Source organism: Schistocerca piceifrons, chromosome X (assembly GCF_021461385.2).
Source record: "Schistocerca piceifrons isolate TAMUIC-IGC-003096 chromosome X, iqSchPice1.1, whole genome shotgun sequence".
Classification (NCBI taxonomy): domain Eukaryota; kingdom Metazoa; phylum Arthropoda; class Insecta; order Orthoptera; family Acrididae; genus Schistocerca; species Schistocerca piceifrons.
In genome coordinates, this window is record NC_060149.1 from 325,178,666 (window position 1) to 325,200,686 (window position 22,021).

General features: G+C 42.6%; 1 protein-coding gene across 1 annotated transcript in view; it reads left to right on the forward strand.

The window, feature by feature from the left end:
- LOC124722339 (cadherin-like and PC-esterase domain-containing protein 1) overlaps positions 1-22,021 on the forward strand; it is a 106,802-nt gene that overhangs the window by 67,629 nt on the left and 17,152 nt on the right. The window contains exon 4 of the mRNA XM_047247513.1: positions 6,929-7,016. Coding sequence (XP_047103469.1) covers positions 6,929-7,016 — 88 coding nt within the window. The remainder of the gene's footprint in view (positions 1-6,928; positions 7,017-22,021) is intronic.

Sequence of the window (22,021 nt, forward strand, 5' to 3'; positions counted from 1 at the left end):
TCTGTCTCCTTCAGCTCAAGTGCCACATATCCACGACGTATTTGTTTCTAACAACACAAGCGTATCTTGAACATAAGATGAGTGAATACCAAGACGGCTTTCTAGCAGGACGCTAGTGTGCAGAACAAATTTTCACCTTAAGGATAGTAGTGAAATATAAGGCCATCGAAAACATCCCAATCATCGGCACTTTAGTTGACTTTGAAGGCATATGATTCGGTTGATCTAAAGTATCTTTTTAATATTACAGAAGGATAGGGAGTAATTACAAAGACAGTAGATCTCATGAAGCAAACTCTCATGGACAAAAAGTTCAACGTAAAATTGTGGGAGAAATATGAGTGCGTTTTGCAATTAAAGCCAGTGTTCGCTAAGGTGATGGTCCGTCACCATGCCTCTTCAATCTCATTCTGAATAAAGTCATTAAGGAATTGGAAAAAAGAACCAAAAACCTAAATCTCAGGAAGCCTACTAACCTTGGAGGGACTAAAGAAGTCATTGAGACAGCTTTCTTAGCTTTCGCAGGCGATTAAGCAGATCTAGCAGACACTGAAACCACGGCAACCCGACAGAAGTCACCCTAAGAACGCGCTGAAAAAGCTGATTTACAAATCGCTGTTAGACACTGTAACACCGTGATCTAATCTGAAGTTCTGTATACAGGGGGAAGTTAAACTCTAAACAGAAAAGGAGATCTGGAAAACATCCTAAAGGAGAAACAATGGGTAATGAGCAAAATTCTAAGAATGGGGGACTGATAAAGACAGAAATCCCATAATTTAACGGAGAAATTATCAATCCTGGGAGCAGACATTAGAAAACGAAGGCTGAGATTGTATGGTCATGTTGAAAGTATCCCAACAATGAGGGTTATAAACAAAACTGTGACATATATAGGAAAATTAAAGAATGCGCCATGGATCCAATAAATTAAAAAGAACATCGAGAGAGCACATTTAGAAATAATGGAAGCAGCAGATAGGAAACTTTTCATTAAAAAGAGAAATTGTTGTGTTGTGTTGTTGTGTTGTACAGCCAGAGAATGAAATTAAAAGAAAGAAAAAGAAACAAGTGGACAGAAGGAAAAGAAAGCCCCTGGAGAGAAAACGAGAGCCGAATAGAAGACCAGGAAAACGAATCTAAAAGCAATGCGTGGTCCAACATGACCATACGAAGATTAACTAATATCTAGCCACATATTTCAAGTTAGCTGAATCTGGAAGAATGCAAGGTTAGCCTAAGTCTCAATTTACCTACTCTTTGCAAGGAAAAATACAATAACTTATTTAAGTTGCTGAAGATCGGGGGACACAAGGGTATGTTAGAATTGTGCTTATTTAATGCACTGTGTGCAGCCACTGAGGCTTTAACACACGCTTTCACTTACGTAAGACATCTACATCTACATCTACAATGATACTCCGCACCCCAACGGTGTGTGGCGGAGGGCACTTTACGTGCCACTGTCATTACCTCCCTTTCCTGTTCCAGTCGCGTATGGTTCGCGGGATGAACGACTGTCTGAAAGCCTCCGTGCGCGCTCTAATCTCTCTAATTTTACATTCGTGATCTCCTCGGGCGGTATAAGTAGGGGGAAGCAATATATTCGATACCTCATCCAGAAACGCACCCTCTCGAAACCTGGCGAGCAAGCTACACCGCGATGCAGAGCGCCTCTCTTGCAGAGTCTGCCACTTGAGTTTATTAAACATCTCCGTAACGCTATCACGGTTACCAAATAACCCTGTGACGAAACGCGCCGCTCTTCTTTGGATCTTCTCTATCTCCTCCGTCAGACCGATCTGGTACGGATCCCACACTGATGAGCAATACTCAAGTATAGGTCGAACGAGTGTTTTGTAAGCCACCTCCTTTGTTGATGGACTACATTTTCTAAGCACTCTCCCAATGAATCTCAACCTGGTACCCGCCTTACCAACAATTAATTTTATATGATCATTCCACTTCAAATCGTTCCGCACGCATACTCCCAGATATTTTACAGAAGTAACTGCTACCAGTGTTTGTTCCGCTATCATATAATCATACAATAAAGGATCCTTCTTTCTATGTATTCGCAATACATTACATTTGTCTATGTTAAGTGTCAGTTGCCACTCCCTGCACCAAGTGCCTATCCGCTGCAGATCTTCTTGCATTTCGCTACAATTTTCTAATGCTGCAACTTCTCTGTATACTACAGCATCATCCGCGAAAAGCCGCATGGAACTTCCGACACTATCTACTAGGCCATTTATATATATTGTGAAAAGCAATAGTCCCATAACACTCCCCTGTGGCACGCCAGAGGTTACTTTAACGTCTGTAGACGTCTCTCCATTGATAACAACATTATGTGTTCTGTTTGTTAAAAACTCTTCAATCCAGCCACACAGCTGGTCTGATATTCCGTAGCCTCTTACTTTGTTTATCAGGCGACAGTGCGGAACTGTATCGAACGCCTTCCGGAAGTCAAGAAAAATAGCATCTACCTGGGAGCCTGTATCTAATATTTTCTGGGTCTCATGAACAAATAAAGCGAGTTGAGTCTCACACGATCGTTGTTTCCGGAATCCATGTTGATTCCTACATAGTACATTCTGGGTTTCCAGAAATGACATGATACGCGAGCAAAAAACATGTTCTAAAATTCTACAAGAGATCGACATCAGAGATATAGGTCTATAGTTTTGCGCATCTGCTCGACGACCCTTCTTGAAGACTGGGACTACCTGTGCTCTTTTCCAATCATTTGGAACCCTCCGTTCCTCTAGAGACTTGCAGTACACGGCTGTTAGAAGGGGGGCAAGTTCTTTCGCGTACTCTGTGTAGAATCGAATTGGTATCCCATCAGGTCCAGTGGACTTTCCTCTATTGAGTGATTCCAGTTGCTTTTCTATTCCTTGGACACTTATTTCGATGTCAGCCATTTTTTCGTTTGTGCGAGGATTTAGAGAAGGAACTGCAGTGCGGTCTTCCTCTGTGAAACAGCTTTGGAAAAAGGTGTTTAGTATTTCAGCTTTACGCGTGTCATCCTCTGTTTCAATGCCATCATCATCCCGTAGTGTCTGGATATGCTGTTTCGAGCCACTTACTGATTTAACGTAAGACCAGAACTTCCTAGGATTTTCTGTCAAGTCGGTACATAGAATTTTACTTTCGAATTCAATGAACGCTTCACGCATAGCCCTCCTAACGCTAACTTTGACATCGTTTAGCTTCTGTTTGTCTGAGAGGTTTTGGCTGCGTTTAAACTTGGAGTGGAGCTCTCTTTGCTTTCGCAGTAGTTTCCTAACTTTGTTGTTGTACCACGGTGGGTTTTTCCTGTCCCTCACAGTTTTACTCGGCACGTACCTGTCTAAAACGCATTTTACGATTGCCTTGAACTTTTTCCATAAACACTCAACATTGTCAGTGTCGGAACAGAAATTTTCGTTTTGATCTGTTAGGTAGTCTGAAATCTGCCTTCTATTACTCTTTCTAAACAGATAAACCTTCCTCCCTTTTTTTATATTCCTATTTACTTCCATATTCAGGGATGCTGCAACGGCCTTATGATCACTGATTCCCTGTTCTGTACATACAGAGTCGAAAAGTTCGGGTCTGTTTGTTATCAGTAGGTCCAAGATGTTATCTCCACGAGTCGGTTCTCTGTTTAATTGCTCGAGGTAATTTTCGGATAGTGCACTCAGTATAATGTCACTGGTTATAACAGGTAGTGCTCTAATTCTTCGAAAATTCCAACCACTCATACTGTAAGAATTTCATAAGGAAACCTAGACAAATATTGCCAGACGATCGTGAAATGAACTTCCTGCGAAATAATGGAAATCAGTTGGTGTTCCATCTAAATTAACGAGAGAAAATTGTTTTATTGTCTGAGTTTATTATGATAGGTGAATATTAATAAAACCGCATGCTAACGGAAGACTACATTCGGGGGAAGCTGTAGGACCGCTTAGAATCGACGTACTGATATTTCTAAGCGGAACAGAGAAATATATCATTCCGCGCAGATGAAACGGTATGAAGTAAGCACGACGTGTTTCACGAACGGTCGCATGAAGCCCATTCCAGCTTTCTATCAATCACGTTTCAAAAAATATTTTTCACTATTTACTGCAGTGTGTTAGTTTTAAAATGTAATACGATATTTAATATGTACAATTATATAACTAGTACATTCTAGTGGCCTTATGACTGATGCATTAATGGTAAATGATTTCCCAAGTACGTTTAGAAAAATACGCAACTGGTTCCGCTTCTCCACTCCTGATTTTTCGCTCCTAGACATATATGGAAATAACAGTGCAGCTACAGGAAATCTTGCGGTACAGAAACAAAAGTAGTACCTCCAGAAAAACCAAACGTTCAGGATGAATAAAAAAGCCGAAGGCAATGAAGAAGAGATCGATCCTTTTTGAAATAAATGAAGAAATATGAGACGCACGGAAACACGACCTGAACTAGTTACACCTTCGTTTTTCCGTTACTGTCTACCTTTGTATTACGGTGTTGTGTGAGGCACTATTAACGAAACTCATCCGTGCGCTATAGCTGTTCTGGTGTAACCTTCAGCTGCCGAACGTCTGTTAGTCCGTTCTCTGCTTAAAGCTTCATTGTGCTGCAATAATTGCGATTTATGTGGTTTGCACACCGCTCTCCCAATCGTTAATGTTAGCTTTCCAACCTGGAACCCATATTACGTAAGTTCGTAGTTACACTCAAGAGGCTAAATGGAGCTTGTAGAGGTCTCCAGTCGCGAAAAAGCTCTGGTTCTACCGAGGATAATACACTCCTGGAGATGGAAAGAAGAACACATTGACACCGGTGTGTCAGACCCACCATACTTGCTCCGGACACTGCGAGAGGGCTGTACAAGCAATGATCACACGCACGGCACAGCGGACACACCAGGAACCGCGGTGTTGGCCGTCGAATGGCGCTAGCTGCGCAGCATTTGTGCACCGCCGCCGTCAGTGTCAGCCAGTTTGCCGTGGCATACGGAGCTCCATCGCAGTCTTTAACACTGGTAGCATGCCGCGACAGCGTGGACGTGAACAGTATGTGCAGTTGACGGACTTTGAGCGAGGGCGTACAGTGGGCATGCGGGAGGCCGGGTGGACGTACCGCCGAATTGCTCAACACGTGGGGCGTGAGGTCTCCACAGTACATCGATGTTGTCGCCAGTGGTCGGCGGAAGGTGCACGTGCCCGTCGACCTGGGACCGGACCGCAGCGACGCACGGATGCACGCCAAGACCGTAGGATCCTACGCAGTGCCGTAGGGGACCGCACCGCCACTTCCCAGCAAATTAGGGACACTGTTGCTCCTGGGGTATCGGCGAGGACCATTCGCAACCGTCTCCATGAAGCTGGGCTACGGTCCCGCACACCGTTAGGCCGTCTTCCGCTCACGCCCCAACATCGTGCAGCCCGCCTCCAGTGGTGTCGCGACAGGCGTGAATGGAGGGACGAATGGAGACGTGTCGTCTTCAGCGATGAGAGTCGCTTCTGCCTTGGTGCCAATGATGGTCGTATGTGTGTTTGGCGCCGTGCAGGTGAGCGCCACAATCAGGACTGCATACGACCGAGGCACACAGGGCCAACACCCGGCATCATGGTGTGGGGAGCGATCTCCTACACTGGCCGTACACCACTGGTGATCGTCGAGGGGACACTGAATAGTGCACGGTACATCCAAACCGTCATCGAACCCATCGTTCTACCATTCCTAGACCGGCAAGGGAACTTGCTGTTCCACCAGGACAATGCACGTCCGCATGTATCCCGTGCCACCCAACGTGCTCTAGAAGGTGTAAGTCAACTACCCTGGCCAGCAAGATCTCCGGATCTGTCCCCCATTGGCATGTTTGGGACTGGATGAAGCGTCGTCTCACGCGGTCTGCACGTCCAGCACGAACGCTGGTCCAACTGAGGCGCCAGGTGGAAATGGCATGGCAAGCCGTTCCACAGGACTACATCCAGCATCTCTACGATCGTCTCCATGGGAGAATAGCAGCCTGCATTGCTGCGAAAGGTGGATATACACTGTACTAGTGCCACATTGTGCATGCTCTGTTGCCTGTGTCTATGTGCCTGTGGTTCTGTCAGTGTGATCATGTGATGTGTCTGACCCCAGGAATGTGTCAATAAAGTTTCCCCTTCCTGGGACAATGAATTCATGGTGTTCTTATTTCAATTTCCAGGAGTGTACTTCAATCCGGCATAGGCAGTTAGATACAGTCACCGATGTACCAAGATGACCACAAATAATTAAGATAATCTTACAATAAAAATACAGTAATTTAATTGTGACTGAGTTTTGTATGAAATTTATTTCAGATACAGACACAGAACGTCATATACAGATGTGAAAGTTTCCCTCTTCGATTTGTGCTCGAAATGTAGCTTTGTTGATCTCCGTGGGGAAGTGTGGCCTAAATCCATAATCTGGCAGCAACACGCGAACTGAAACGTGGTCTATTGCACAGATTGTACTGTTTCACCAGCCCTCATTCAGAGGTAAGTCGATGTGTAATTTAACAATACAGTTTTCGCAGGGACACAGTACTTAAAACATAAGACTCATAGTCAGAGAGAGCTGGGCTTAAATCCGTGTCCTGCTATCTAGATTTAGGTTCGCTGTGGTTTACCTCAATCGACTGCGGTTAATTCAGGGGATGGTACCTTCGAAAGAATACGGCTGGTCTTCTCTCCCATCTTCATCGTATCCGAGCTTGTGGTCAGGCTCTTATGACGTCGTCCTCCTGGAACTGAAATGATCTTATCACGGCTCAGTGCAATGTAACTGACAGCCACTACTGTTCCCGTTAGCATTTCACATAACTCGTGAGCACAGGCTGATGTTATATTATCAAGAAATGCATTTGGAATGAAGTGTGCTTATCTGTTTGTGTTTCTTTCAGGGAGGGACTGCAGTCAGCACGCATCGTCGTCAAGACGCTCGGTTCAGGCTTTCACATCCCGTCCGAGGGCGTACACTACCTGCCTAAGGTGCGTGAACCCAAATATCAACTGATGCTTTTTTTATACAGCCAGCCTCAGAGCATAAAAACACCAGTTATCTGTTACATCCATTAAAACTGAGCTTAAATAAATGATCTAACCAAATTAATATTTTTACTATTTTGTAATATAATGTACGTAATATTTTATTGCACTTTTTTATTCACACGGTGTTTCAAAAAGACTCCGTCGATTTGAGAAGACTGCGTCATTTACTGAATTAAAAAAAAGAGCATGGGTTAATTTTAACTTCGGCATAGAAAAAATCCGGTTCTGAAAGGGTGTCTCTTCCACGCACGTGCTCGCACAACACTATTACATTTAGGAAAGAAATTTACATGTACCTATCACAGACTTTCGAAATGTCCTCCATCGGAAACAGAACAAACATCCAGGCCACTGTCAAAAGCGCCCATATTTTGACGAACATGTCTCGACTTATGGCGCCGAAGTGGCCGCGCGACTCTAGGCGCTACGGTCTGGAACCGCGCGACCGCTACGGTCGCAGGTTCGAATCCTGCCTCGGGCATGGATGTGTGTGATTCCCTCAGGTTAGTTAGGTTTAAGTAGTTGTAAGTTCTAGGGGACTGATGACCTCAGAAGTTAAGTCCCATGGTGCTCAGAGCCATTTTTTTTCGACTTATGGCATTCACTGCTCTTCCTATGCTGCATCACAATTCACCAAAAGTTACTTCGAGGGGAATCTCATAGACATCGTCTTCACCAAGTATAAAAAAATTCACATTCCGTGTGATAAAACACCCTTGGAGAAAGTGTTTATTCAAGGAGAGTCTTACAGACGGAGTCTTTCACAAACACTCACAAAACAATCGCAAACTGTGAGATAAGGCAATCTTGGACGCCAATGTTCCAATCCGAGATCTGCATGAACCTTACGTCTAACCCATCTCTGAGGCAGCACGTTGTTAAGAAATGGCGTTAATGGCAGGTGCTAGTGCGGTTGTGATCCGGCTTGTCGAAAAATGTTTTCGGCATGTTTCCAAAATTTCGCACTTACAGAAAACTCTGTATGCCCAATTATGGAAACATGGTTCTGGCTTCTGCAAACATAAATTCTTCTTGTTTATCACCCAAACATGTTTTCGTGACGTTTCACCATCGTCAGTAGGTTCATTTATGTTCTGTCAGATAAAATACAAAAAAATGCATGATAATTGATACAGGTGTGAAATTATATCGTTAATACAGAATGTACATCTGAGTATAAGAGCGAGCGAAATATCTGCCTCAGGTAGACGCTTACCGACATCCATATGAAGCGCAACCTACAACTGGCGCCAAGTCAAACTTCTAGATTCGACGCGTAAGTTAGAATTCACCCCAAATTTTAGTGTGGGTGTAGTTGGAAGATATACTCTTGCGAAATCGGCTGAATCTTTTTGAAACATGCTGAAATACTCTAGCTTGCATTTTGTGTTGTACAGAGGTAAACGATTATTCCCGTTAATTCATGAGACCAGTTCTACAGTGCAGAAAATATATAAACTCGTTGGAAGGGTACACGTCGTCTACAATCTATATCTTTTTCCGGCATACACAGGGTGTTTCAGAAACGACGCAAGTGCTGCGCCGAGGGTTGCGCGGGAGCGAAGAAAGCGGAGGGACGATCCAATCGTCCATCACACGCTGGCCCGTTCCTCAGAGCCTCTAGTCGTGTACGATTAAGAAAGCGAGTGCGGGATGCCTTCTGTACAGGAAAGGGCTGAAATATGCACTACCTGACAAACAAAAGTGAGACACCTAGAGGTCAGGGTAGAGTGTCAGTGTAGCTTCGTACACGTACGCATTTTAAGCAAATATGAAAGTAATTAGAGCTACAATTCTCGTTGATAAGTAGAGCGACCACCAGAATACGTTAGTGGTGTTCGGATTTAGTGTTGTTACCAGGCATATTATGGTATACATGAGGCATGAACAGCGTCAAATGTGGGTGATCACTGTGGAAGACAAGGAGATACCGCGTGCTAATATGAGACAAAGTAATCAGCGGCTGGCAGAACTGTGGATCTCCATTTGGTCGACTGGTAGAATCGTACAATATCCAGCTTTTTGTGGCATTCGGATATGACACTGGCCCAACTGGGAATATGAGGATATCACTGCTTTCCTCAAGGTTCAAGTCGACGATCAAGATTCCGGTCGACCACGGCTGCCATCACAAGCGAGGATGGTCCTATCGTGCACCAAGCACATCACGACTCCTTAATATCTGCATCTGTCACCCGAGAATATGTAATGGACTCCTTGCAACATTCTGTGGCATTCCGCACCATCCGTTGGAAACTAGCAGCAGGCGGACTAGGGAATTACCGCCCACCGCGCATGCAGCCACTAACACCACAACACAAACAGCTACCTCTATAGTTGTGCCGTGACCGGGAAACCTGTACTGTTGATGAATCTTGTCGCACTGTGTTCCGTGATGAATCGCTCTTCTGCAGTACTCCGGATGACCGTCGTCGGCTAATATAGCGGCGATCTGGGGAGAGGTTCCATTTTTCTGGGAGATGAACAGCGGTGTTACGTCGTGGTATGGGAAGCCATCAGATATGACTTGAGATCACAACTGGTAGTGAGGGAACTCTGATGGTACGACGGTACACCACGGGCATTCTGCGTCCTCGACTGTTACCTCCAATGCAAAAGTACCATGGTGCCATTTTTCAACAGGACAATGCTCATACACACATTTCATGTGTCTGCAGGAACTATATGAGTGATTTTGATATATTCTCTTGCCCAACAAGATCTTCAGACCTGTCCTTGATGAAACAATTGCGGGACCATCTCAGACATCAACTCCATCCCATTGCCAATTTCCAGGATATCAAGGACCAGTTACAACAAGTGTAGGCCACCATGTCTCAGAAGAGGATACAACAACTTTATGACACCCTTCCCACGGGAATCAGTGCATTCATCAAGATCAGAGGATGTGTAACGTCGTACTCCTTAGTACGCTCATACGGCCAACTTCTTTGTAAATTTGACTTCATTCTGCATTCACCATAAGATTTCATTTCACTTTCTCCTCCTCTTCTGCGCGCGTAACATTTTTTATGTCAGGAAGTCTTCTTTGTGGCGTAACCGGTGAGCTCTCTGTCTCCAACCTACGCCTTACGCACCAACCATTATCTAGTCTGGTAACTGTCAATATTGGAGTGAGCACCACATCGGGCCTTCTTTTCAGCTTCTGACTCTCCCTACAAAAATTTGCTTGCTCGGGAAACTCTCGCTGTCCTTTCTTAATGTAATACTTATTGTGCATGCTTTATGCCACTCTTACAGAACACTGCAATTAGAAAGTACTCTCGCCATATCTAAACTAAGATGAAAATCAACGGTAAAAATTATACATGCATCTCGAAAGGTACGCTACTGACAGACGCGGCCGAATGACGCTATTGGCTATAGCATCACGTGATGCACTGCCCCTGTTACGTTATACATTGCTTCATCGTTCTTACGTGTACATCACTGCAGGGGCGTTTCGCGTTTAACCGAATGGATAAGTTAGATGCTGTGTTGGAAGGAAACCTAAGAAAATAGCTGCACCACTTACCACTTGAGATTGGTATGGCAGTGCAGTACACTCATAGAGCTCTGCACTAACACAGACTGCCGGCCGGAGTGGCCATGTGGTTCTAGGCGCTACAGTACGGAACCGCGCGACCACAACGGTCGTAGGTTCGACTCCTGCCTCGGGCATGGATGTGTGTGATGTCCTTAGGTTAGTTAGGTTTCAGTAGTTCTATGTTCTAGGGGGACTGATGACCACAGCAGTTAAGTCCCATAGTGCTCAGAGCCATTTGAACCATTTGAACTAACACAGACTAAAACCATACAAAATGACGATAGTGCATCGAATGGTCAATTAAGATGCTGTTGCTCGTAGTCAGCACTGAAAGTGGCTATTGCCGTCTAGGCGTAATGGTTGATACTGAAATGCTTTTTTTCTCTGTTGAAACAGGTCTGTATTTATCACGGTGCGTGAGATCGCAGAAACATTGGTGGTGGTAAATTCCTATGGGACCAAACTGCTGAGGGGCTTACACATTACTTAATCTGAGTTAAACTAACTTACGATAAGGACAACACACACACCCATGCCTGTGGAAGAACTCGAATCTCCGACGGTGGCAGCCGCGCGAACCGTGGCAAGGCGCCATATACCACGCGGCTACCCCGCGCCCCTCGGAGGAACATCAACGTTGAAGTTATGAAAATCCTCAATAGTTACGTCGAGATACTCTGTGTGTTCTGAATACGGAAATGTAGTGCGCTATTAGTGCAACATGATACATTTTTTTCTACCAAACAAAACTTCCAATATACGTGTGAACAGTATCCTGGAACCATCGTCCAGATGAGTAACATTTAATCAGATTAATAACATTTAACAAAAAAACTTACGGATATTTCATGTAGGGCAAGACAAGCGCTCACATTGCTTACATCACGGTGGGTTTGTTGGTAGAAAATACTCTAACATCGAGCGACAGTATCTGAATATATGAGAGTTCTTGCAAAGCTCTTGGAGCACAGGCTACCGAAACACCAGCCTGGAGAGCTAAATGGTGGGAAGATATCGTCGTCACTGATATCACATCAATGGTATAAAACCGTTACATCAGCTGCCATTCTACGACGAATATGCCAGGTGGTCACAGGCAATCAGAGCCTGCCTGCTCCGTTTTGGTTACCTAGCCATGCCTGACAACTCTTGAGCCGTAAGTGAAATACTCTATATACAGGGTGTAAGTTTTAAATTGACAAACCAGAGTAACTCGAGGAATAAGCTTCACACAAAAAAATGTGTAGAATCTAAAGTTGATTATTTTCGACGGGGACATTTGCTGGTGCTAAAATTAGCCCGCCATTATGTTAATATTAGTAGTGATATTTGGGTCAACATTTGTAAAACTCTAATTCCTCTCTCTCAAACCCCACCATATGGGGAGAGAGGGAGAGTTTTAGTTTTAGCGAATCAAAATTTACGAAGTAAATAAGTATTTTTTTTTTAATCCGTAACCATTTTCCACGAGAAATGAGAACATTGATTTTGTTGAATTACAGCCCCAACTACCAAGAATCAAAACAAATGTTTAAGACTAAATGTACTTAGTTGTTTAAGTAGAATCTTATTCTGCAACGAAAAATGGGGGTTCCTATTTGAAATTTTAAAGTTGCCTCCCGCCCCACCCCCAGGCGGCTGGGGTGGTGGGCTAATTTTAGCACCAGCAGATGTCTCCCTCTAAAATAATCAACTTACCATTCTACACATTTTTTCGTGTGAAGCTTATTTTTCGAGCTATTCTGGTTTGTCAACTTAACATTTACACCCTGTATATCTCATATGAGAAATGAACATAACGTTTCTTACAGAAATCCTGATCGTATTTGCATTGACTTAGTATCAAATAATCCACCACCATAGACAAGAATGACAACACACATTAAGGTAACATTACACGATAAACTCAGGCGACAATATCCCAGATTCAATCGCAGATCTCTTCACAACGTCTATTACAATAAAGGCATGTGACTTCCAAAAGTGATCCGCCGTCTTATGCGGCCAGTTTTTCTGTTCGAGAGAAGAGCGATATCTGATGTCACTGGGATTCACTCTCTCCTTTCATCATGAGTACCGTGAAAGGAACACTACACTCATGCTGAACTATATACTTAAAAGCACAAAAGTTTGAAGAGAGAAACCACGGCCACAAATGCAGTCCTGTAGAGCACTGTCCATGTAAACCTGAGACTTTACCGCAATGCATCTGCCAAACGTGGAGACACCTAAGCTGCTGTCTCATCCATTCTCTCACGAAGAAAGAATACTTAACTGAAAAATAACATTTTCGATCATGTATTCATACTGAACGCTAAACTGCAAATACAATGACAATAATCAGAGACCAATTGTGTCAATATTTAACGAGTCGGAAAACTTAATAGGCAATCTTATATTATATTATCAATTATCCTTGGCCTTCTGGACTCATAAATATGTTGCCTATATGCAGGACAGTCGTATGTTGTGCCAAATTAGTTTTAGTATCTACAGAACAATTAATTTAAGAAAGCCCGAAGATAGTGTAAATCAGCAAAGACGGAGCCGTTGCATTCAAATCGCAGCCAGAGACACGCCAGAGTGAAAGGAAGCGTTTATCTGGTTGGAGTCGTTCTCCTGGTCACTCACAGAATGTCCAGCCTAAGCACGAGGGAGGCTTCTCTGCCCCTCGAGCCAAAACGCCGAAGGGACAGTCTGTGCTGCTCCCTACTTAGGTTGTTGACCACAGGAACAAATGGTTCAAATGGCTCTGAGCACTATATGACTCAACATCTTAGGTCATCAGTCCCCTAGAACTTAGAACTACTTAAACCTAACTAACCTAAGGACATCACACACATCCATGCCCGAGGCAGGATTCGAACCTCCGACCGTAGCGGTCACGCTGTTCCAGACGGTAGCGCTTAGAACCGCTCGGCCACACCGACCGGCATCAACTTAACAGGTAAATGTTCGCTACAATTGAAATTCCATACTTTTTATTTAGAAAATGTCAGATTTGTTGGTCTTTTCTCTTTTTCTTTCTTTTTATTTTTTCCATTACTGACACATTCTTATAGCTCTAAAAGTCATTACCTATTATGCCCTCTACAATAGTTCCTGACAAACATCCATCATACACGTTAATGTGCTGCTAATTTTCAAAACTAGATGCGAGGGTACGTTGACTATCAAGGAGTGTCACATCCGGCTGAAGAATTGTAGGTAATCTAGTAATTCACTCGCAGCATGGCAGCAATTTCTACTATTAGCCATCCATTTGGGACTTCTGTTGTAAATTATAATGGTAGAAATAACCTAGAAATGAATGAATTTCATCACAGCCCAGCACAGTGTTGACGATCAAAAGTTGATTATTCAGTCTCCAAATCTGCCGCAGTATTAACGCAGAGGTTTCTTGTGATTTCCCTACTGAAGATTCTTCAGGTTGTTTACATGTGCTCCGAAAAATGATACAATAACTTATACTGTTTTAGAAAAAATTTCAATTATATAATTGTACAATGTGGAATAAAAAGAAGAATACAATCGGTAAAGTCACTAGCTGGTTTATCAGTTGTATAAGTCGTTACAGCATTAAAAAGAAATAAATTAAAACCATGATCAAAGTTAGATTGTTAAAAAGGAAATAGTTAAGTGGCAATAATTCTGATACGCTCTTGTGGAAAATTTTAGATAAAAATATGACATACATTTTTATTCCATATCGTACAACTACATAAATGGAGAACATATATACCCCTACAGTAGCGACATCTATCGAACTTACGTCAAAAACATTTTGTGGCCACTATACAGCAGTTTGTTGTGAACGGTAGCGCTGTCAACAAGATGAGTCCGGCGACATTGTGACCTAGTATATACCATATTTTATATATGTACAACGATGCTGAACTGATTTTATGTTTATCTTCTGACGATACCACTATGGCTCCATTATTTTAGGACATGCTTTTAAAATAGGTATGCCTCGTCATATTTGAAGTGCATGATTTTCGCATGTATGTCAGTAGTACTTTCCATTGTGGCCTACTTTATGTTTTAAGTTGTAGACAATCCACAAGTTGTATTTGTGTTTTTCCCATGTTTTGCTGCAGATCTGACGATGGTCATTGCTGACCGAGACCGGCAGTCTGAGGACGTAACGAGTTTAAGATCATAGACGGAAATAAAAAGAAATAGTCTACACTTTCTGGGTCAGTTTCTATTCGCAACCATGTCGCAGATTGTGAAATTATACTATTTTTTCTAGTGATGTCAGAACAAGGAGCTACAGGAGGTGGACAAAAATATGCAAAGGCCAAAAACACAACACATTACTATGCCTAATGCGGTGTAGAGAAACCGTTGGTATTCAAAATGGCTTCCAATCGTCTCGGAATGGATACATACAAGTCTTGTTTGTTTTTCAAGGGAATCTTATACCATTCTTCCTGCAAAATAGTGGCAAGTTCAGATAAAGATGATGGAAGTAGATAGCGATCAAGCACCCTTATGTCCAATGCAGACAACAAAGGCTCAGTTACATTGAATCTGGTGACTGTGATGCCAGAGCAGATGCGAAAATTCACCCTCGTGCTCACAAAACCAAAATGATGCAAGCTGTATGAACAGCGGCCCTGTCGTCTTGGAACATAGCATCAGCGCTGGAGAACAAACATTGTACCGTGGGATCGACCTGATGAGCCAAAATGGACACATAAACATTGGTAATAATGTGATCTTGCAGAGTAACAATGGAGCCCATGAAATGCCACGATATGGTTCCCCAAATCAGCACCGAAACATTACCATGTTCCATTCTTGGGTCATTAACGCGACCAGAAGTTTCAAACAGTGTGAAACGAGACTCATCCGACCAAATAAAATTCTTCCGTTGCTCAACAGTCCAAGTTTTATGACTTTTCGATCCCTGTTACCCTGTTAGGTCATTTGCATCTGTGATAAGTGTTTTTCGGATTCCAAAAAAAAAATGGTTCAAGTGGCTCTGAGCACTATGGGACTCAACTGCTGTGGTCATAAGTCCCCTAGAACTTAGAACTGCTTAAACCTAACTAAGGACATCACACACATCCATGCCCGAGGCAGGATTCGAACCTGCGACCGTAGCGGTCGTGCGGTTCCAGACTGTAGCGCCTTTAACCGCTCGGCCATTCCGGTCGGCTTTCGGATTCCAGCTCGCCCTACAGCTCACTGCTTATGGTGCAGCCTTCGTGTAGTTTTAGTGCTGACAGTATTCGCGAGTGCGACGTTCACTTCTGCAGTGACTCTTACAGCCGTCGTCCTCTTATTTTTCATCACAATCCTCTTCATTGACGGTCTATCACGATCACTCAACGCAGACTATCTTACACAGTGCGATGTTTTACCTCTTTCCTCGCATGTGCCTTCTTTACGGTGCCTCTGCAAACACCATAACACTTCGCCTACCTTGGTTAGGGATCTATGCACCATAGGAACACCAACAATTTACCCACGTTCGAATTCATTTGGTTCCGACATAATGCTCTTACAATTACACAGAACCCTGTTCTGCCGACGACTGCCACTTGCAAATTATTGAGGATATTGCACTGGTACCGTTCGTGGTCAATTACAACAGTGCGATCACCTGATTTCGGCTAGCATCAGCCTTTGTCTTCAAGGACCCATTTCTCGCAGAATTTCGATATTTTAGAACAACACCTACAAAACGATATTCCCTTCCTACGACGAGTTCTGTGCCACACAACTAGTGAGGGACAGCCACCTGGCAAATGATACAGACCGTGAAAGGTAATGACATTCCTAGAAATTCAAAGAAAAGGTCACTTGTACTATTTAGAATATCCGATAAAAATAACGCGACAATATCAAGAGTAAGTGGGAGTTCACAGGATTTACAAGTTTTTTAACAATGTTACAATATATGAACAACTCTAACAGTAGGAAGACTGTTCCTGCTGACAATGTTCGCCTCGGTCTGAATTTCTCGTGCAGTTGAGCAACCCACGTAGTCACATCTTCAGATACACGTCACTGCTGACAGTCGAGCTGTGGTAGGGTCGAAGTACAAAGTAACAGACTACTCTCTGTGTTATTGCCGTTTCGATAAATGAAGTAAGGAGCTACAACATAATTATGAATAACTCTCATATAAAATGATGGCAATTACTCCATATATGAAAAACAAGAAATATACCAACTTATGCGTGGCGTGGTTTTTCTACACAACATTCTGCAGTACGCATCTGCATCCGCACCACTACTTTGCAATTCACAATTAAGTGCCTTGCATAGGGTTCAGCGAACCACCTTCATTCAAGCTATTTCTCTACCGTTACACTCTCGGACGCGGAAGAAACGAACACTTATATCTTTCCTTGGGAGGTCTGATTTCTCTTATTATATAACAATGTTTATTTCTCCCGATGTAGGTGGCGCTTAAAAATTATTTTCACATTCGTAGGATGAAGTTAGTGACAGAAATCCTATCACAAAAAAGACGCCTTTGTCTTAATGATTGCCACATCAATGCGCGTATCATATCCATGGCATTCTCTCCTCTGTTTCACGGTTACACAAAACTAGCTGTCCTTCTTTGAACTTTTTCGACATCTTCCGTCAATTCAGTCTGAGGCGGATCCCACACCGTGTAGCAATAATCGAGAAGACGACGGACAAGCGTAGCGTAGGCAGTCTCTTTAGTAGAAATGTTACATAACCTAAGTGTTCTGTCAATAAAATGCAGACTTTGGTTTCCTTTCCCCACGATATTATGTATGTGGTCGTCTCAATTAAAGTTCTTCGTAATTAAAGTCATTAAGTATTTAGTTGAATTCACAGACTTTATATTTGTGAGATTTATCGTGTTACAGAAATTTAGTGGAATCTGTTTAGTACTCATGTGGATGACTTCAGACTTGTTATTATTCAGAGTCAACTCCCACTTTTCGCTCGGCACAGATTTGTCTAAATCATTTTGCAATGTTTTTGATAATTTGATGATTTAACGAGACGGTAAATGGCAGCATCAGCTGAAAACAATCTATGAGAGCAGCTTAGATTGTCTCCTACATCGTTTATGTACATCAGGAACAGCACAAGACCTGTAATACTTCCTTGGGGAGCGCCGGATATCACTTTTGTTTTACTGGATCGCTAGCCGTCGGTTACTACGACCTGTGACCTTTCTGACTGGAAACCCCACATCCAGCCGCTCAAATGACACGATACTCCGTAGGCACGCAATTTGATTTTAAGTCGCTTGTGAGAGACGATGTCAAAAGTCTTCTGGAAATCAAAAGTATGGGATCAGTTTGGTATCCCCTGTCGGTAGCACTCATTACTTCGTGTGATTAAAGAACTAGTTTTGTTTCACAAGAACGATATTTTCTGAATCCGGGTTGCCTATTTGTCAATAAATCGTTTTCTTCGAAGTAATTCGTATTTGTCGAACACATTATTGGTTCAGAAATCCTACTGCAGATCGACGTTAGTGATATGGGTCTGTAATTCAGAGGATCACTCACATATCCTGTTCGGATACTGGTGTGACTTACGGTACTTTCAAGTCTTTAGGAACCTGTCTCCCGTCGAGCGAGTATTTGCATATAGTTGCTTAGTAGGGAGCTATCGTACCGGCATACTCTGAAAGGAACCTAGCTAATATGCACTCTGGACTAGACGCCTTGATATTACTGCGTCATTGAACTGCTTCGATACAACTAGGAGATCCACTTCTTCTAAGTTACAGATATTGGCAGTTGTTCTTCATTCGAATTCCAGAATATTTACTTCGTCGTCTATGATGAAAGAATTTCGGAAAATCGTGTTTAGTAATGCTGCTTCAGCGGCACTATCAACAGTAACTTTACCATTGCTATTGCTCCTTGAAGGTGTTGGTTGTGTTTTGCTGCTGATGTAGTATGTATACGGGTAGAATCTCTTAGGACTTGCTGCCAGATTTCGATACTGAAATTCGTTGTGGAAACCATTAGAAGCATCTCGCGTTGAAGTGTGCGCTAAGTTTCGACCTTCAGTAAAACATCGACAATCTTGAGGATTTTTCGCTCCTTTCAATTTGGCAGGCTTTTTTCGTTGCTTCTGTAACAATTTTCTGAGCTGTTTTGTATACCATGGGGAATCATTCTGTCTCTCATTAATTTATCTCGTATACATCTATCAGTGCTGTCGACACTATTCGTTTTAATTTACGGCACGTATGTTCTACGTTTACATAGTTTGAGTCATTTCCTTAGGAAGATGTCAAGTGAATTTTTATCGGATTTCTTAAATAGATATAACTTGCGTCTTTTGGTTGGTTTGGACATTACCGTATTCCGTCTTTATTCAACGAGCTTGTGGTAACTAATTCCTGTACCCGTCGTGATGCTTCCTGTTTGCTCAGGTCTATTTGTTGCTAAGAGTTTAAGTATATTTTCGCAACCATTTACGCTTTGACTGGGCTCCTGAACAAATTGTTCAAAATAATTTTTAGAGATAGCGTTCAGTACGAATTCGGACGACGTCTTGTGCCTATCATTGACCTTAAACATGTATTTTGCCAAAATGTCAAGGGTAGATTGAAGTCGCCATGAACTATAATATCTGTATAAGTAGGATACCTATTTGAAATAAGTCTCAAGTTTTCTTTGAACTGTTTGGAACTGTATCATCTGAGTCGGGATGTCGGAAAAAGGAACCAGTTATTAATTTATTCCGGTTGTCGAGTTTAATCTCTACCCGTACTAACTCAGAGGAACTACCTAGTTACTTCTGACACCAATAAACATTCTACCGCGAACTTTATTTACTGTATCCTTTCTGAACACCATTAGCTCCTTTGTAAAAATTTCAGCTAAACTTATCTCTGGCTCACTTTGGGTAGGAATGACTTCAGAGATCAGAATAGTTATCCTCTTGGTTTTCCATATTTTGTAAGTTATGTTAGTGTCTCCGTAAAGATTTATTTTTTTGTTGGGACGGATATTCAAGTAGACACTCTGTCATGTCTGCAAATATTTTGACATAGTAGGACGCAACACGTATTCGCTTGTTGTTTGGAAATGTGAAGTGGGTCTAAGTTCATGAGTTGTAGAATATGATCAGAGTGCCCATTGGTTTCAGAACCGAGAAGATACCCCTTGTTCCTCCGTCAGCCTATAACATCCACGCCACGGTGGCTCTGAACATATTTGATCGCGTCGTTCTTCAAGAATAACAATATATACTGTTGTGTCAATATTTCCATGTGTTGTAAATCAGAAATATTATTTCAAGTGTTACATTAAAACGATATACAATAAACAAAAATCTGTATCTTTTTCCAAAGAAACATACTTACTTTGTTTGTTTTATTAATTTAGACTAACACGAAGCAAACCACTTTATTAATGTAATTCTCACTTCGGTGAAAGAGAAAAAGTGATTCGGTAAACAGAGATTTTTATGACGGAGACTTATAAAATAGACCAAAAAAAGTATTGGTCGATTCTCAATATCAACAGGAAGACATGGAAAACAGCTATAGGACAATTACTTCTAAATAACTTTTCAGGTGGGTTTTAGAGTGATTACCAACATGCTACATCCAAATGGCTATTTGTCTTGAAAGGTGCATCAAATGGATTATGAGGCAATACACAGCCGTAAAACAGACGCGTTAGAGTGTGACGGCATTTCAATGAAAAAAAAAATACGGAAAAGTGAAAGTGAACAGGATTCCTGTGCAGGAAAACGAGTGGAAGCAGGCAACATAAGGCTTCCCTATGGAGGTGCAGAGAAAAGCCTGTCGGTCGTCACTATCTGATTACGTCGCTTGATGAGGCGCACACCATAGAGCAGCTGCTGACTGCGTAGGAAGCACTGTAAACCAGATGCAGCGCAATATGTCAGAAACTGTGCAACATGGCAAAACGAGCGGAACTTAGTCGTCTACAAGCAATGATGCTTAGCCTGCCGGAAGCCAGTCGGTCATTCCAGATGACAGAGTAGGATGATTATGGTCCATTTGCCAAACACTAGTGTGTAACTGTCACGTTCTGATTATTATAGATCATTTCTGCCGCCGTTTAACGATGATAACTATCCCAGCTCAGCTTGTGGTACACGAGATGGAGACGGAATGGGTACTTAATTACGGAACGTCAAAAGCATTCATTATTCACCAGGGCACCAATGTTATGTCGGAATTAGTGTCCCAGTCGTGTCATTAACTTACAGAAGTTGCGGAGTAGTGCTCTGCAACCAGCGGTGTATGTACGTAGGGATCGCGTGTACGGGACTACAAAAAAAATTCTAAGTCACTATGTAAATTACCAGGGTAATTTTCAGGATAAACATATATGTGCTAGCCTTATAAAATTAGAATATTCTTGGGAGCAAACGACTCTTTCGGTTTGTTACCACGTATAGACAGAAGATGCTGCCCACGTTAAAAGTAGAGAAACTCCCTCCATGTTCTTATGTTTCCATGCTCGTACTTTCACGTCGATGTTACAGCGAATCAAGATGTTGCATAGGAAAGGTAATATCAGAGCCATAGGACGTCAGAAAACTCCACTGAATAAGAAAACAACAGTACCAATAATTTATATCCGCTAATTAGTTTTTCCCCAAAAGCCATACACAAACCCAAAAGAATAAAACAGTCACGAAGTACAATGGACCACCCTAGATCACTCAGAAGACGTCTACGGTCAACGTCCAATGATAAATCCCCACTGGAGCACCTAATGTGCACGTAGATTGCATCTGACGCTTAAAGGGGTTTTCTGTGACACGCGACTAGCCCGACCTGCAAGGACAAAAAGAAACAAAGCAACAAAGTTTACAAAGTGTCGTAGCGATTTCGTAGTATCGCGTTATAATGGGATGATATGTTATAAATGCCTGGTATTTGTTACATTTTGCGCATGAAAAGAAACGACAGTATATAACCCAAAACGTACAAATAAGCACAAACGTGTAAATAAGACAAAAAATTACTCTCCATCGAGGGACATCACGCTAATGTCGTGTAACAGTGCCTTCGTCTTCATAACGGTATCACTTCGGCGAGGAAGAGCGCCCACAGGTCTCTTTAGGTATGCCATACTCAGCTGAAGCCATTCATTTATGATTGCATCCTGTCGAGCTACCATATTGCCAGGATGGTAACCGCAAAGTTTCAGCCGATGTTTGAAATGGCCAAAGTCATTTTCTATGAGATTAAGATCGACTGGTTTAGCAGGCGAGACCAGTTGCGATAATATGGCTTTGAGCACTATGGGACTTAACATCTGTGGTCATCAGTCCCCTAGAACTTAGAACTACTTAAACCTAACTAACCTAAGGACATCACACACATCCATGCCCGAGGCAGCATTCGAACCTGCGACCGTAGCAGTCGCGCGGTTCCGGACTGAGCGCCTAG